Source organism: Vipera berus, assembly GCF_964194415.1.
Source record: "Vipera berus genome assembly, chromosome: 13".
Lineage (NCBI taxonomy): Eukaryota > Metazoa > Chordata > Lepidosauria > Squamata > Viperidae > Vipera > Vipera berus.
In genome coordinates this window covers 15,289,624-15,304,600 of record NC_138216.1, presented here as the reverse complement: position 1 = coordinate 15,304,600, position 14,977 = coordinate 15,289,624, and the positions used below count along the sequence as shown (strand labels likewise).

The 14,977-nt window shown below is 46.1% G+C and overlaps 1 protein-coding gene across 2 annotated transcripts in view; it reads right to left on the bottom strand.

The window, feature by feature from the left end:
* Window positions 1-14,977, bottom strand: part of CIAO3 (cytosolic iron-sulfur assembly component 3) — a gene marked incomplete at its 5' end in the record, with an annotated part of 67,581 nt that overhangs the window by 17,399 nt on the left and 35,205 nt on the right. For both annotated transcript variants that reach the window (XM_081338564.1, XM_081338563.1), the window contains 6 exons: window positions 875-1,004; window positions 1,729-1,847; window positions 10,836-10,970; window positions 12,549-12,678; window positions 13,453-13,596; window positions 14,621-14,713. In XM_081338564.1, coding sequence (XP_081194690.1) covers window positions 875-1,004; window positions 1,729-1,847; window positions 10,836-10,970; window positions 12,549-12,678; window positions 13,453-13,596; window positions 14,621-14,713 — 751 coding nt within the window. The remainder of the gene's footprint in view (window positions 1-874; window positions 1,005-1,728; window positions 1,848-10,835; window positions 10,971-12,548; window positions 12,679-13,452; window positions 13,597-14,620; window positions 14,714-14,977) is intronic.

The window sequence follows — 14,977 nt, the reverse complement described above, 5'->3', positions numbered from 1 at the left end:
AGAGCAAAGAGATGTGACAATTAAGTAGACCAAAGAGACCAGGCCCTGCTCAGAACAAAGACAAGAAGTTTCACAGGATTCCGAGGTAATCCCATGTGAGCCACACTGGCATACAAAGGGCAGCTTCTAGGAAGAAAGTTAAATGAAAGTAAAGGAGTCCAATCTTTGATTTATGTTTATTTTTCTCACTAGGCATGAGCTTGTTTTTGAAAAAGAAAGTGTTAAATTTATGCTCCATGCCCTCAAATGATAGGAATTAGAATTTGGGAGGGGGTGCTATGGCTGGAAAAAATAGTGTCAGGTATTTAACCAGTTGACTTCCTTGCCCCAAGTTTACTGTGGCTACTGAGAATACAATCCTCTCCTTCAGTCACCAAACTCTTTCTATCTTGAAACTATGTTCAACCCGTTAGTTAGATTGCAAGCTTGCCAGAGGCAGAAAGAAACATGTTTCTTGGATCTGCGTTAGTTCTCTGTGATCAGGTAATGTATAAAAATACAGAACTCATTCCTTCTTATGATAAATACTAGGACTGTATAAAATGTCCCAAATCTGTCATGCTTGGAGCAACAAAACCCCATCTAATTTTGACTTCAAGAAATCTAGAAATGTAAGAAAAAACAGTTCTAGTTCAAAATGAAGTGTTTCCCATTTTAAGTTATTTGCACATCCCTCATAAATACATCAGGAGGAGAATCTGCACTGTCTCTTTGTCCCCAATTGCGTGGCTGAAGTACATATTTGGAGCTTTCTCCTTATGACAAATGAGGCGCTGGCCTCCATCAAGATTCCTGTCAAAGCAGGTTTAACTCAAGGAAGGAACTGACGAAGGAGAAGCAGAGCCCTTCCCTCTGAGATGGTTTAGATCTTTACCTGTTGTAATCACACAGTCAACCTCACGGGTCTGGTGCTTTTGAATGAAGAAATCTGGCCTGGAAGCTTCTAGCTTTTTGTCATAGCAAGGCATCACAGTTACATGATAGATTTGATCTGGTGTCAGGCACTGGAACAAAAGAGTTTCAAAATTGCAAAAACTGCCAAAAGACTACTTGGCCCCTAACTTCCCAAGAGTGGATGCAACTGAATAGCAGAGCACAAAGAACAGGACCAGATCCCAATTAGGGGCCTGAGCTCTCACGACAGAAGCACCATGGCGCTTCCGGGTTGAAAGGATTAGCCGGTGACATCACCATTACCCAGGGGCGAAGGACGAGAGCTCACCCCACCTCATGGCAGCATTTGGTTCTTGAACGTGGACCCAACCCAGCATCCTAACCACGCAAGCCATCGTACTCCTTATAGGTAGGAAATTTAATAGGAAAGAAATCATTGACTGCCCCTTTGGGAAAAACACACAGACACAAATGCTGTCTTTACAGAGAGAGCAAAGGCTCTGAGCTACAGCTACAGCAGATACCATTTCCCCAAAAATTAAGACTGGGTCTTATATTAATTTTTGCTCCAAAAGATGCATTGGGGCTTATTTTCCGGTTAGGTCTTATATTCGGGGAAATAAGGTATTAAATGGCTGACAATCTTAACTGAGGCTTATTTTGGGGGTGAGGCTTATATTAAGAGTGTCCTCAAAATTCATGCTAGGGCTTATTTTCCGGCTGGGTCTTATTTGGGGGGGAAACACGGTATTCATAGCATATTTCCAGTTTGTCCTTTGCCTCCAGTGGCTTCCAAACTTCCTCTTACACCTGTGAGAAAGGTTTGAGCAACACCTGGTGTTTGGCAAAGGAGTCCTTAATCAGGGAGCCCATGATCTGCTGAGGTGATCTGGTAGTGCTGATGTATGGGATGATAAAATTCCCGTGGGTTTTTTCAGCATAGCATATCCAACCTGAAAAAGAAACATTTTAAAGAATTAAAGCAATTTGCTGTCTATCTCTGGGTCAATGAAAGCTACATACAAAGATGGACCATGACCCAATTTAAGAAGGGCTGCACAAGAAGTTCTTTTTCCCACCCGTTAAACTGAATATAACCAAACACCTAAATATGTATTAAGGCTCACACATTTGGGCAAGACAACAAAACAAATTGCACAGATTATGGTAAGGTGTTATTTAATGTTACTTTTGAGATAAATAAAGAAATGTGGTAATTGCAAAAGGTATTTCTGAATCTCCTTCACAGTGAGTTCACAAAGGCACAATCCCTTTGCATGATTTGAAACACTTCTTGATTATTGTTCCCCCCCAGGCTGAATTGCCAATTACGGGAAAAGCTGCCAGCAAAGGGCCCTTCTGTCTCTAGCGCTATTATGCCTCCTATGTTTTCCATGCCTTCCACACCATCGCTCAGAGTATGGGAATCAGGCAGGACATACGTAAGTCTCAAAATTGCCTGCTTGGCTCTGAAAATGCGAATGCAGATAGTCTTCTCAAGAATTCTAGTTCCCCGATCATCCTGCTTGCCCTTCTCTACAGGTTGAATAGAAGAGTTGGAAGGGACCTTGGAGGTCTTCTAGTCCAACCCCCTGCTCAAGCAGGTGAACCTATACCACGGGTCAGCAACCCGCAGCTCTGGAGCCGCATGCAGCTCTTTAAGCCATCTCCTGCGGCTCCCAGTCCTCCTCCGCCACGTGCAGTCCTGGGGGAAAAAAGGGGGGACTAAAAAAATTCAACAAATCAAACTTCTCACACAAAAAAAAAACCCTCACAAAGTTTGAATTGATTGGTTGAAATTCTTTGGTTTATGGGACTGCCCACAAACCTCTTTTCTTCTTCAGACTGCACATGGCGGCAGCGGAGGAAGAGACTGGACTGGAGGACTGCTGGAAAGGTGAGTGGGCCCTTTTTCCAACTGCTGCGCCTTCCTCGGGTCTCCTCCTCCGAAACTGCTGCTGCCGTCTCGCCTGACTCCCACCCTGCCCCCTGCACCCCTATTAAGCTCTCCTCTCCCTCCCTCCCTGAGCCCAGGAACGTTCCCCCTTCCCCACCACTCTGAGCGCCGTTGCGAAGCTTCGGTGCAATTGCAAGGGGGGCAAGCAAGGGGACTGTGAGAGTGTCAAGGCGCAAACCCTGCGCGGTGCCAGGCTTGGGTTTTTGTTTTTTTTTGAATGTGGCATAAAATCAGGAAGGGGGGACTGGCTGGGAAAACTCCCCACTTTTGCCTGTTTCCCCCCCTTCTGCCTTCCCAGGAGGAAAACAGCAAATTCTCTTTCAAAACTGCAACGCCCACCTGACTTCTCTCTGCCCTGCTCGCAGATCCAGATGCCACTACGTCGGTCTTTTGGGGTAGCCCCCTGCCTGGCCAGGAAGGGAACCTCTGGGGACGGTGTCCCGGAAGGGGGGCTGAGAGCTTGGGCAGGCAGCAAGCTTGCCGCGTTGCCCAATTCCCTCCCCACCCCACTCTTTCGCAGCAGGGCCGTCCGGCCCTTTTTCCACCTGCTGCGCCTTCCTCGGGCTCCCCTCCTCCAAAAACACTGCTGCTGTCTCGCCCGACACCCTCCCCACCCCACTGGGTGAAACAGTGGAGGAGGGTAACCCCAGGAAAGCGCAGCAGGTGGAAAATCATGCATGCCTTTCATTATATTTTATGATGACAAGGGAATTGCAGGAAAATGAGAGGGCCGGTGAGCTCAAGGCTTGCAGGAGGGAAGAGCCGCGGAATTAGAGGGCTGGACAGAAGCCAAGCAGGCAAACTTAAACAATGAAAGCAGAGTACACCTCGGCTCGCCCTTTCTCTCCGCCGCTTAAGCCCCGCGGTGTCTGCACCCGAAACACGATGGTGAGCAGCCCGCACTTCATTTCCTCCTCCTTTGCCTCAGAAAACCCAGAGAGAGAAAGAGAGAACGCTCTCTGAGCACGATCGCAAGCTTGCTGCCTGCCCAAGCTCTCAGCCCCCCTTCCGGGACACCGTCCCCAGAGGTTCCCTTCCTGGCCAGGCAGGGGACTACTCAAAAAGACCAACGTAGCGGCGTCCAGATCTGCGAGCAGGGTGCCAGCAGGAGAGAAGTCAGGTGGGCGTTGCAGTTTGGAAAGAGAAATTGCTGTTTTCCTCCTGGGAAGGCAGAAGGGGGGGAAACAGGCAAAAGAGGGGAGTTTTCCCAGCCAGCCAGCCAGCCCCCCCTTCCTGATTTTATGCCACATTCAAAAAAAAAAACAACCCAAGCCTGGCACCGCACAGGGTTTGCACCTTGACACTCTCACAGTCCCCTCGCTTGCCCCCCTTGCAATAGTACCGAAGCTTCGCAATGGCACTCAGAGTGGTGGGGAAGGGGGAACGTTCTTGGGCTCAGGGAGGGAGGGAGAGGAGAGCTTAATAGGGGTGCAGGGGGCAGGGTGGGAGTCAGGCGAGACGGCAGCAGCAGTTTCGGAGGAGGAGACCCGAGGAAGGCGCAGCAGTTGGAAAAAGGGCCCACTCACCTTTCCAGCAGTCCTCCAGTCCAGTCTCTTCCTCCGCTGCCGCCATGTGCAGTCTGAAGAAGAAAAGAGGTTTGTGGGCAGTCCCATAAACCAAAGAATTTCAACCAATCAATTGGAGAGCTTAACAGCGGCGCAGGGGGCACTCAGCCACCCTTCTGGCTTCTGCGCCTGGGCTGCTATCCTTTTCGCGGTGGCGGCGGCATTGCCTTCCATGCCAGTCCCATTGCAAGCTAGGCGGGCACCCACATGCTCACGGGAAGGACAGGAAAAAGGGGGTGGGCCGTGCCAGTGTTGGGGGAGGAATAAGGGATGCATGGGGGTGTGGGAGGAAGAATCGGAATCCAAGGTGTTCAAATCTGGGTGGTGTCAGAATCCATTTATATCACATTTCATAAATGTATAGGTAGAACAATGTGCTTATTCTGGGGATTCTGCCATCTCTCCGAAGGGGGGGGGGAGAGGATAGACTTTAGGCATCTTCAAACAACAGGGAACATTTGAACAAAAAAGGAAGCAATAACCATAAAACCAAGGAGAGTTCCCTTTCCCATGGAAGGGCCTGACATCTGACCAAATGGATGAGGGGAGGGGCTGAAATGGGAATGGTTTATATAGGATTGAAATGTAACTTTGTTAGATTCCGTCTTGTATTGCCACAATCGATTCCATCCTAGTAAACATTTTCCTTTTGGACTAAACTTGCATCCAAGAGTTCTTATTTCCTAAGATGTGGATTGAGGTGGGTCCTGACAGTAGACGGAATCTGCTTTAAGAGTCAACCTGGAAGGGAAAACCTTACAGGGGGACTTTGCAACAAATACAATGTCTGGCGACGAAGCAAGAGAGGATGGAAGCCCCACGGAGGGGGAGTCTTCCCCCCAAATGGAATCCCAGAGACAATGGGAAGCTGAAGCAGCATATTCCCCCGGGGAAGAAGCAGTGGAGCAGTACGACCGAAAACCCCGATGGTCGATGGGCGTTGGAAGGAAAAGTGAGTGGGAAAAGGCTTCGGGAGAAGCGACCCTGAGGCAGAGTAACCACCAACCGGAATGGAGGCAAGAGATGGAGAGTTCCCTGCACGCCAGTGAGGAGGAGCGGATCCTGGAAAAGGCCATTGATCTGATGAAAGCAACCCTGAGCTCACTGAGGGAGGAGAGAGCTGAAAATCGCAACCGAGGCAGCGCCTGGGGACGTAACTGGAAAGGTAACGGAAGGGATCCAACACCTGAAACCCCGGGGCCGTCCAATGGAACAGGAATTGCTGCCTCAGCAGTACCCACCCACCCCAGAACCACAGATGGGGACCAGGATGAGGAGCGATACCGGCCCCGGCGCAGACAACGCTCCAGCCAAAGACTCCCGCCCCTGGAAGTCAAATTCAAGGGGGAGCCATCACGACTGGGATTTTTCCTAACCCAAGTCCTCAGCTACATGGAAGAGTACGGACGGGACATCCCCAGTGACAAAGCACGCATCCGAATTGTGCAATCTGCCCTGGACGGGACGGCTGCAGACTGGGTGGTGAACGTGCATGACTCCAACACCCCAGAACTCAACGACTTCAACCGATTCATGTCATCTTTGAGGCGGCGGTTCGAGGATCCTTTGGCTGACCGTAAGGCCCGGGAGAGAATCAAAACGGTGAGGCAGGGCAGGCGAGCAGTGGCTGATTATACCCAAGAATTCCGAGCCATTGCCAGCAAGCTGAACTGGCCAGAAGACATCCTCCTCAGCCACTTCAAAGACGGTCTAAACTACGACCTGTATGACGCTTGCCTGCCTCGAGGAGACCCACCCCATCTCGACGACTGGTACATCCTGGCGGAGGAAGTGGAAATAGACCTACTGAAGAGACACCGCAGAAGAAAACCATGGGGCCGCCTGCCACCCGAGCAAACACGCGAGGGGGAAAACCCACCAGCCACAGCCAAAAAATCAACAGGTTGCTTCAACTGTGGGAGAGAGGGCCACCGTGCTGCAGAATGTCATTCAAAAGCCCCCCCACGAAAACCAGAGGCATCATCCTCCAAGAAGCCGGGGAAGCCCCAAGGCAACACAAAAGAATCTTCCATGAAGGGGACAGAGGCTGTAGAGTCCACAATTCCTGCCAGGAACTGGGATTGGACTCCGGCCTGCACCGCAGGGACGGTGGACAACTCGGAAGACAGCTCAGAGGGAGAACCATTGGTAAGTGGACCCCTTCCACCCATACTTAAGACAGTGACTATATTAGCTTCCCCTATGCCTGAAGCAGCCAAAATAAAAGCTCTGATAGACTCTGGGTGCATCCGCTGCCTTATCAGCCCAACACTGGTGGAGAGATTGAGCATCCCAGTGAGGAAGCTAAAACAACCAATCTCTTTTAGTCAATTAGATGGGACAATAGCAGGGGGAGGACCAGCCACCCTAGCCACTTTACCAATCCACCTATCACTGGGGCCCCATGAGGAGGACATAACGTTTATAGTGGCCCCAGGCATGGAATGCCCAATGATTCTAGGACTGCAATGGCTGAAGAAATGGAACCCTGGGATAAACTGGAGGACAGCAGAACTCAATTTCCCAAAGGGGGGGCAGAAGAACTTAGACTCCAAAAGCACCCCCCCAACCCAGAGGGAGGAGACAGCAGCGGTGGGGAAAGAGAATGGGTTACCAGAGATACCGGAAGAATACAGGGACCTGGCTGAGGTTTTCAGTGAGGAAAGAGCAGATGAGCTTCCCCCCCCCACCGCCCCACAGACTGCACCATAGAATTCAAACCTGGGGCAAAACTCCCAAAACCCAGGATGTATGCCATGAGCCCAAGGGAAATGGCAGAAATGGAAAGATTCATAAAGAAAAACTTAGAAAGAGGATTTATTGAGCCTGCCAAACCCAAAGTGGCCGCCCCGGTTCTGTTCAGGGAGAAGAAGGATGGGTCTTTTCGCTTGGTTGTGGACTATAGAAATTTGAACACAATTAGTGAATGTAATCTGTACCCCCTTCCCCTAATGAAGGATATGCTATCCCACCTATCGAAAGGAAAGATTTTTACCAAACTAGACCTGAGGGAAGCATACTACCGTATTAGGATTAAGGAAGGAGACGAATGGAAGACTGCATTCAACTGCCTATCAATTCAAAGTACTGCCATTCGGACTGCAAGGGGCCCCCGCAGTCTTTATGCAATTAATTAATGACGTGCTAAGAGAGCACCTATATAAGGGGGTCCTGGTTTACCTCGATGACATCCTTATCTTCATAGAAACCAAAGAGGAACATATCAAACTAGTCAGAGCAGTCCTGAAGAAGTTGCGAGCTGCCCATTTATATGCTAAATTATCGAAGTGTGAATTCCATCAGGAAAAAATCGACTACCTGGGGTATCGTATATCTCCAGAGGGCATCGAAATGGACCCTGAGAAGGTCAGGGCAGTACTAGAGTGGGCACCCCCCCGCACACGGAAGCAATTACAAAGTTTCCTGGGGTTTGCAAATTTCTACCGCCAATTCATCCCCGCATTTGGCCAAATAGCCATGCCCCTCACAAATTTGTTGAAAACGAAGGGACGGTCACCCGTGAAACCCAGCCAGCCTCTGAAATGGTCAATGGAATGTCAAGCAGCATTTGAGAGGCTAAAGAGACTTTTTTCTGCTGAACCTGTCCTAAAACACCCAGATCCCGACAAACCTTTTGTAATACAGGCAGATGCGAGTGATGTAGCGGTAGGAGCCGTACTATTACAAGAAAATGATGGGGGGACGTTGCAACCATGCGCATACACATCCAGAAAACTCACAGAAACAGAACAACGCTGGCCAATATGGGAAAAAGAGGCATTCTCGTTGAGGTGGGCATTACTAACATGGCGGCAATTTTTAGAAGGAAATAAAATACCTTTCCAGGTCTGGACAGACCACAAAAATTTGGAAGCACTAAAAACGCCCAGGAAGCTCACTCCTAAGCAAGCCTGCTGGTCCCAACATTTTCACCGATTCAATTTCACTCTCAAACACTTACCAGGGGGGAAGAACTTCCTGGCAGATGCATTATCCCGCATGCCCCAATATAACAGCACAAGAGTTACTGACTTTAAACCACTTGTACCGGAACAACAACTGGCAGCACCAGTCACCACCAGGGCACAAGAAAAAATGAAGCCGAAAGTAGATAGCCAAACTGGAATAGAATTCAGGAAGTCTTTGGAAAGTGATGAATGGTTCCAGAAAAATAGACATGTGTGCACAATTAAAGATGGACTGCCATGGGTGGGGGAGAAGCTATATATACCTGCCACACAGAGAATCAATTTCATGCAACTGTGCCATGATACAAAATCAGCAGGACACTTTGGCTTTGTAAAAACCCTACACTTAACTAAAAGGCAATTTTGGTGGCCATCTATGAAAAAGGACATAGAAAGCTATGTGGGTAGCTGTCAAATTTGCGCGATGGCCAAAAGACTGCAAGGGAAACCGCCAGGTCTGTTACAACCAGTGGCAAACCCCTCAGCCCCATGGAAAGAAATAGCCATGGATTTTATCGTAGAACTGCCAGAAAGTAATGGAAACGCCGTAGTCTGGACTGTCACAGATCTGTTCTCTAAGCAAGTATATTTCATACCTTGCCAAAAAATCCCGACCGCAAAAGCATTAGCAAAACTTTTTGTACAGCATATTTACAGATTGCACGGGGTACCACAACGCATCATATCTGACAGAGGGGTGCAATTTACGTCGGCATTTTGGAAAGAATTTTTATCCCTCTTAGGAACCACCCAAGGACTGTCATCTAGTCACCATCCTCAGACAAGACGGAGCTTCTGAAAGACTTAATAATATACTTGAACAATATCTGAGATGCTATATTAATTTTCAGCAGTCCGACTGGGGGGACCTACTGCCTTTCGCAGAAGTAGCATATAATAATGCAGTCCACTCAAGCACAGGTTACACTCCTTTTCAAGTAGCTACAGGCCAGAGTTTCAACCCAATACCAGAACTAACCCCAAAAGAACCAGTTATCCCTGATCTGAAGGAATGGATTGCTCAATTACAAAATACATGGCCAATCGTTAGGAAAGCGTTGGAAGATGCCAGAAAAGCATACAAGACACAGGCAGACAAAAAAAGAACTGATCCCACACCATTTAGGGTAGGAGAGATGGTATATTTATCCACAAAATACCTGAAATCACTCCAACCCTGTAAAAAACTAGGACCAAAATATATTGGACCCTTTCCAATTAAAAGAATCATAAACCCAGTAACAGTTGAATTAGAACTACCCAAAAATCTTAGACGAATACACCCAACCTTCCACTGCAGTCTATTAAAGAGAGAACAACAATCACCACTACGAGCAAAAATCCCACCACCACCACCCCCCATCATGGTGGAAGGAGAACAACATTTTGAAGTGAAAGAAATCTTAAGATTCCAGAAAACACCATGGAACGATACAATATTTAGTGGCATGGAAACACCTCCCCTCCTCAGAAAATGAGTGGGTTAACAAACTCCATGTTAAAGCACCTAAGTTGCTTAAGAGGTTTCATACAGAATATCCGAACAAACCAGGCTAACATTTATATGTTTTCTTTCCCCACAGATGGACTCATCTTTTTTCTGAAAGGAGAGCCGAATGTCAGAATCCATTTATATCACATTTCATAAATGTACAGGTAGAACAATGTGCTTATTTGGGGAGTAGATTGACTCCCTTACAACCCCAATTGGGAATAGAATTTCAATAGTAGGTCATTGTGGTCATAGCACCCAGATGATTGGACATGGGTTTTTAAATTATTTTTATAGTGGTTTTTGGTGAATCACATGGTTGTAAGTCCAAATAATGCAGTTGTTAAGCGAATCCATTCTCCCAAATGGGTATTTTTTTGCAAACTGGCAAAATACACCAGAAACTTAGGAAACAATGTAAATCAGAATCAAATGACCACAAGATGCTTCAATCAGTCATAAATGTGAGCCAGTTGCCAAGTGCCTGTAATCCAATCATGTGATTGGGGGGGGCATGTTTTACAACAGTTGGAAATGCTTTATCGGGCCATAAATAATTTTTCCAAGGCTGTCATACTTTGACATTTAAAACTTACTAATCATAAATCGAGGACTACCTACACTTTACCTTTGAATTTCTTTAAAATTTTCCTGTAATTTCTTAAAGGAGGACCCAGATTGTTGGGGGCAATTAAGCTGACTTTGTAATAATGCCGCTTGGGGTGTGTGTGAAAGCCCTAATAAGCAGGCATATACATAGAATGAAGGCTACTGCTAAGTTTGTAAGCCGCCCTGAGTCTTCGGAGAAGGGCGGGATATAAATGGAATTAAAATAAAAAAAATGGGGTGCCTGGATTTGTAGCTGATTATGGTGGTCAGATCTAGGGCACATAATTACCATTAAGGAGAGTCGTGCTTCAGTCTTCACTCCCCTATGGTGCCACGTGACGTTTACTTACCAGGACAAGCAGCAGCTAACATGGGCAAAGCCTTTTCATCTTCTGCTCCTCTCTGGAAACGTTGCACAAACTCCCACTGGCTCTCCAGCAAACTGAAGTTCCTGGCAAAAGTTGTATCAAAGACAAAATGCACACCTGACAAAGGAGAAGGAAGTGAAGAAGTATTGAACAGATACTACAAGGAAGTGCAATTCAGGATGACATTTGGTCAACAAGGCCACAGCAACATTTCACAGGATGCATGATTGGTATTTCATTCGCTCATGCAGCTGTCCAAGATTACGGAAAGAAGGATTGTACAGATTTCTGTAAGGCAGGGGTCTTCAAACTTGGCCCTTTTATGACTTGTGGACTTCAACTCCCATAATTCCTCAGCCAGCTTGTCTGGCTAAGGAATTCTGGAAGTCCACAAGTCATAAAAGGGCCAAGTTTGAAGACCCCTGCTGTAAGGCATCTTTAATGCTACCATGGAGCAAATGCATAATCTTTGATGCTATGATAAGAATTTCCAGCCTCATATACAGTGAGTTCTTTACATACTTCGAATGCTTCTTCTTTCCTTCTGCATGGGCTGAGTTGCTATTTATAAGCTGTCATGAGGTTCACCATGTACTGTTTGAATTTTCATATTTGATCTTCCATTTTTCCCCAGCCTCCCCACAATTTTGAACGCAAACTGCAACACTGGAAAAGCATTAGGCAATCATGATAACTGAACATAGGAGTACAGATAGTATAAGATTATTTTATCATTTACATTGTATGCTTGATCATTTCCACCTAAGTGCAGGAAGGGGTTTATTCCTATACCCACCATGTTCAATTTCTCTGCAAGTATTTTGGAACAGCACAAACCAGAATCCTTCACAACTTCCAGAAATATGGTTGGATTATTATAATTGGTATATGATGAGGAACAATCATTTTACCACCTTTTAAATATGTCAGCTAACGGAGTGTCAGGACACACCCCAAATCCACATCTTAGGAAAGAAGAACTCTTGGAGATGAGATTATCCAAACAGGAACTTTTACTAAAACATAGTTGACAGTGGATAATCTAGACAGGATCTGGAAGCTGTCTCACAAGTCGATACTTTTAAAGTGTCCCCGAGTAATAACCCCTCTCCTCAGTCCATTTGGTCAGTACCGGATCAGTCACGTTTCAGGTGTCAAACTCCTCGTGGGAAAGGAGAGCCCCAGTATCATTTGCAACATTATTACTTCCTCCCCTTCACATTCCCATCAGAGATACAAACCAGAGTTTTCCCCCCCTTCCCTCTTTCTTTGTTCTTCTTAGTTCAAAGGGTTTCTTCCCTGGTCTTTTATAATGGCCTCCAGGCAGGCTGAATACACAAACTTTGCATCTAAGGGATACAGATGGTCAATTAACATCCTGTCTTCTCTTCCCCTCCTTGGAAAATGGCAGAATCCAGTAAAGGGGTGAGATTTAGATTTGCACAGTTAGAAATGAAACATAAATGGATTCTGACAGGGAGCACATATATTTCAATTTTGTTTTATTTTCTTACCATTCCCCAAATTTCTGCCTTAAATACTGCTTAGGTGTGACACACAAATGATTTTGATTTGGATTGAATTCACTGGATTTGCTCAGCATCCCTTTTGAGAATTTCAAGGAGCAAACTGGCTGAGAGATGACAGTGCAGCCTTTATATGCAATAGCACTATTTTCAAATCAAAATTACTCACCTAAATTCTTAAAGAAGGCTGTCAGCTTCTTAGCTGCATCTAAAGGAGTCATTCCGAATCTCGCAGCTAAAGAAGCTCTGGACTGTGGAGATACAGATACCACCACCAATTTCTTGGGTGAATTGGATGCCTTTTAGTTAAAAAAAACAAAGGAAGAAAAAAACATAACTCCACTGACCTAGCACAGATAATTGTATAACATAAGGCAAGCAAAGTATTTCCATATGTTTATTATCTAATACATGAAATATAAAAGGGACGCGGTGGCTCAGTGGGTTAGGACGCTGAACTTGTCGATCGGAAGGTCGGCAGTTTGGCGGGTCGAATCCCGAGTGCCGCGTAGCAGAGTGAGCGCCTGTTACTCATCCCAGCTTCTGCCCACCTAGCAGTTCGAAAGCACGTAAAAATGCAAGTAGAAAAATAGGGACCACTACGGTGGGAAGGTAACAGCGTTCCGTGCGCCTTTGGCGTCTAGTCATGCCGGCCACATGACCACGGAGACGTCCTCGGACAAGCGCTGGCTCTTCGGCTATGAAACGGAGATGAGCACCGGCCCCTAGAGTCGGAAACGACTAGCACGCATGTGCGGGGGAACCTTTACCTTTACCTTTACCTTTTACATGAAATATACCTCTTCACTAGAGGAGCTAAAATTAATATTAAAGGTTGACTCTTGGTGAATTGATGAACACATCCCCTTTCTCTCTCCCCCCCCCCTGCCCATACTGAATATAGAAAATGATTAAAAATGGTAATAGAAAAAAAGTTGAAGGCCATCGAAGTATAGCTCCTTGTTTTGTGCAAGATTCAAAATTAAACACAAGGACATCATCGCTAGATCCTTGGTTCCAATTTGTTCCCTCCACCCTATTTAGTCTGTCTTGTTAAATTCTAAGTCACACACCTTATTGGCGTTCAGCACTTTGCAGAGCTCTTCGTGGCTCTGCTGAGTGATTAGGACACTCTCCGCCGAGGTGATGCAACCACTGCAGGCCAAGCAGTCATTCAGGGTAATCTTGGCCCTTTCCAGTCTTTGGGACCCGCCATCCTAGGAAGGAAGCCATCGAATGGGCTGCTGTCAGCACCCTGGAAAAAGTAATTACGAGGGGCATCCACAGGGAAGGTTAAAAAGTCAGGAGGGGAGCTGCAACCACACAAGCGAAGCCCCACTACTCGTTTTACATGCCGCATGGCTGTGACTACCACCCTGACCAGGGCTCTTCAAACTTGGCCCTTTTCTGACTTGTAGACAACTCCTAGAATTCCTCAGCCAGCAACGAAGTCCACAAGTCAGAAAAGGGCCAAGTTTGAAGACTCCTGATAGTGACCTTTTTGACAAACATACACACTCCAGGTACAGGTAGTCCTCAACTTACAACAGTTCATTTAGTGACTGTTCAAAGTTACAACAGCACTGAAAAAGTGATGTGTGACCGTTTTTTACACTTACGACCGTTGCGGCATCCCCATGATCACGTGATTGAAATTCAGCCGCTTGGCAACTGACGGTGGCGGTGTCCCGGGATCAGAGGATCCCCTTTTGTGACCTTCTGACAAGAAAAGTCAATGGGGGAAACCAGATTCACTTAACAACCATGCTGCTAATTTAACAACTGCAGTGATTCACTTAACAACTGTGGCAAGAAAGGTTGTAAAATGGGGCAAAACTCATTTAACAAATGTCTCACTTAGCAACAGAAATTATGGGGTCAATTGTGGTCATAAGTCAAGGACTACTTGTACTCCTGTTCACTTCCCACTTTTGTTACAGAGTTTCTACTATCAAAGATAGTAGAGGTCTTACAGATTTCATTTGCTCTGTTCCAGAGACTTGTGCTAGAGTCTAGACTATACCCTCGAGAACACTAATTTGTTGTCAAAAGTTTCACAGCAAACACTAAGATAAGTTTCTGATTATGACAAAAATGAACCACATCAATTGCTAGTCCTCAAACCTAGAGCTATTTCCAGTTGGTTTGTGTTGCAGTTACTAATCACAGTTAAACATGTTGGGAAAAAAAGCTTGTTCTATAGTCTCTAAAATACACTCAAAGGGGAAAGAAAAACTTTACCTGGCCAACTTGGAAATAACTTCCATCATCTTCAATACGGATCTTAGCTGCTACTTTCCCAGACTTCTCAACCTTGATTGGCTTTATGCATTCCTGAAAGGGAAATCAAACAATCACATTAACCAACATGCCAACAAACATCTGTAACAAAAACAAAACATAAATGTAAAAATATGTGGAAGTAAACTTTTAAAAATGAACATAAGCCAAGTGTCAGAACCCACCCCAATCCACACCTTAGGAAAGAAGAACTCTTGGAGATGAGATTATCCAAACAGGAACTTTTACTAAAACATGGTTGACAGTGGATAATCTAGACAGGATCTGGAAGCTGTCTCACAAGTCGATACTTTTAAA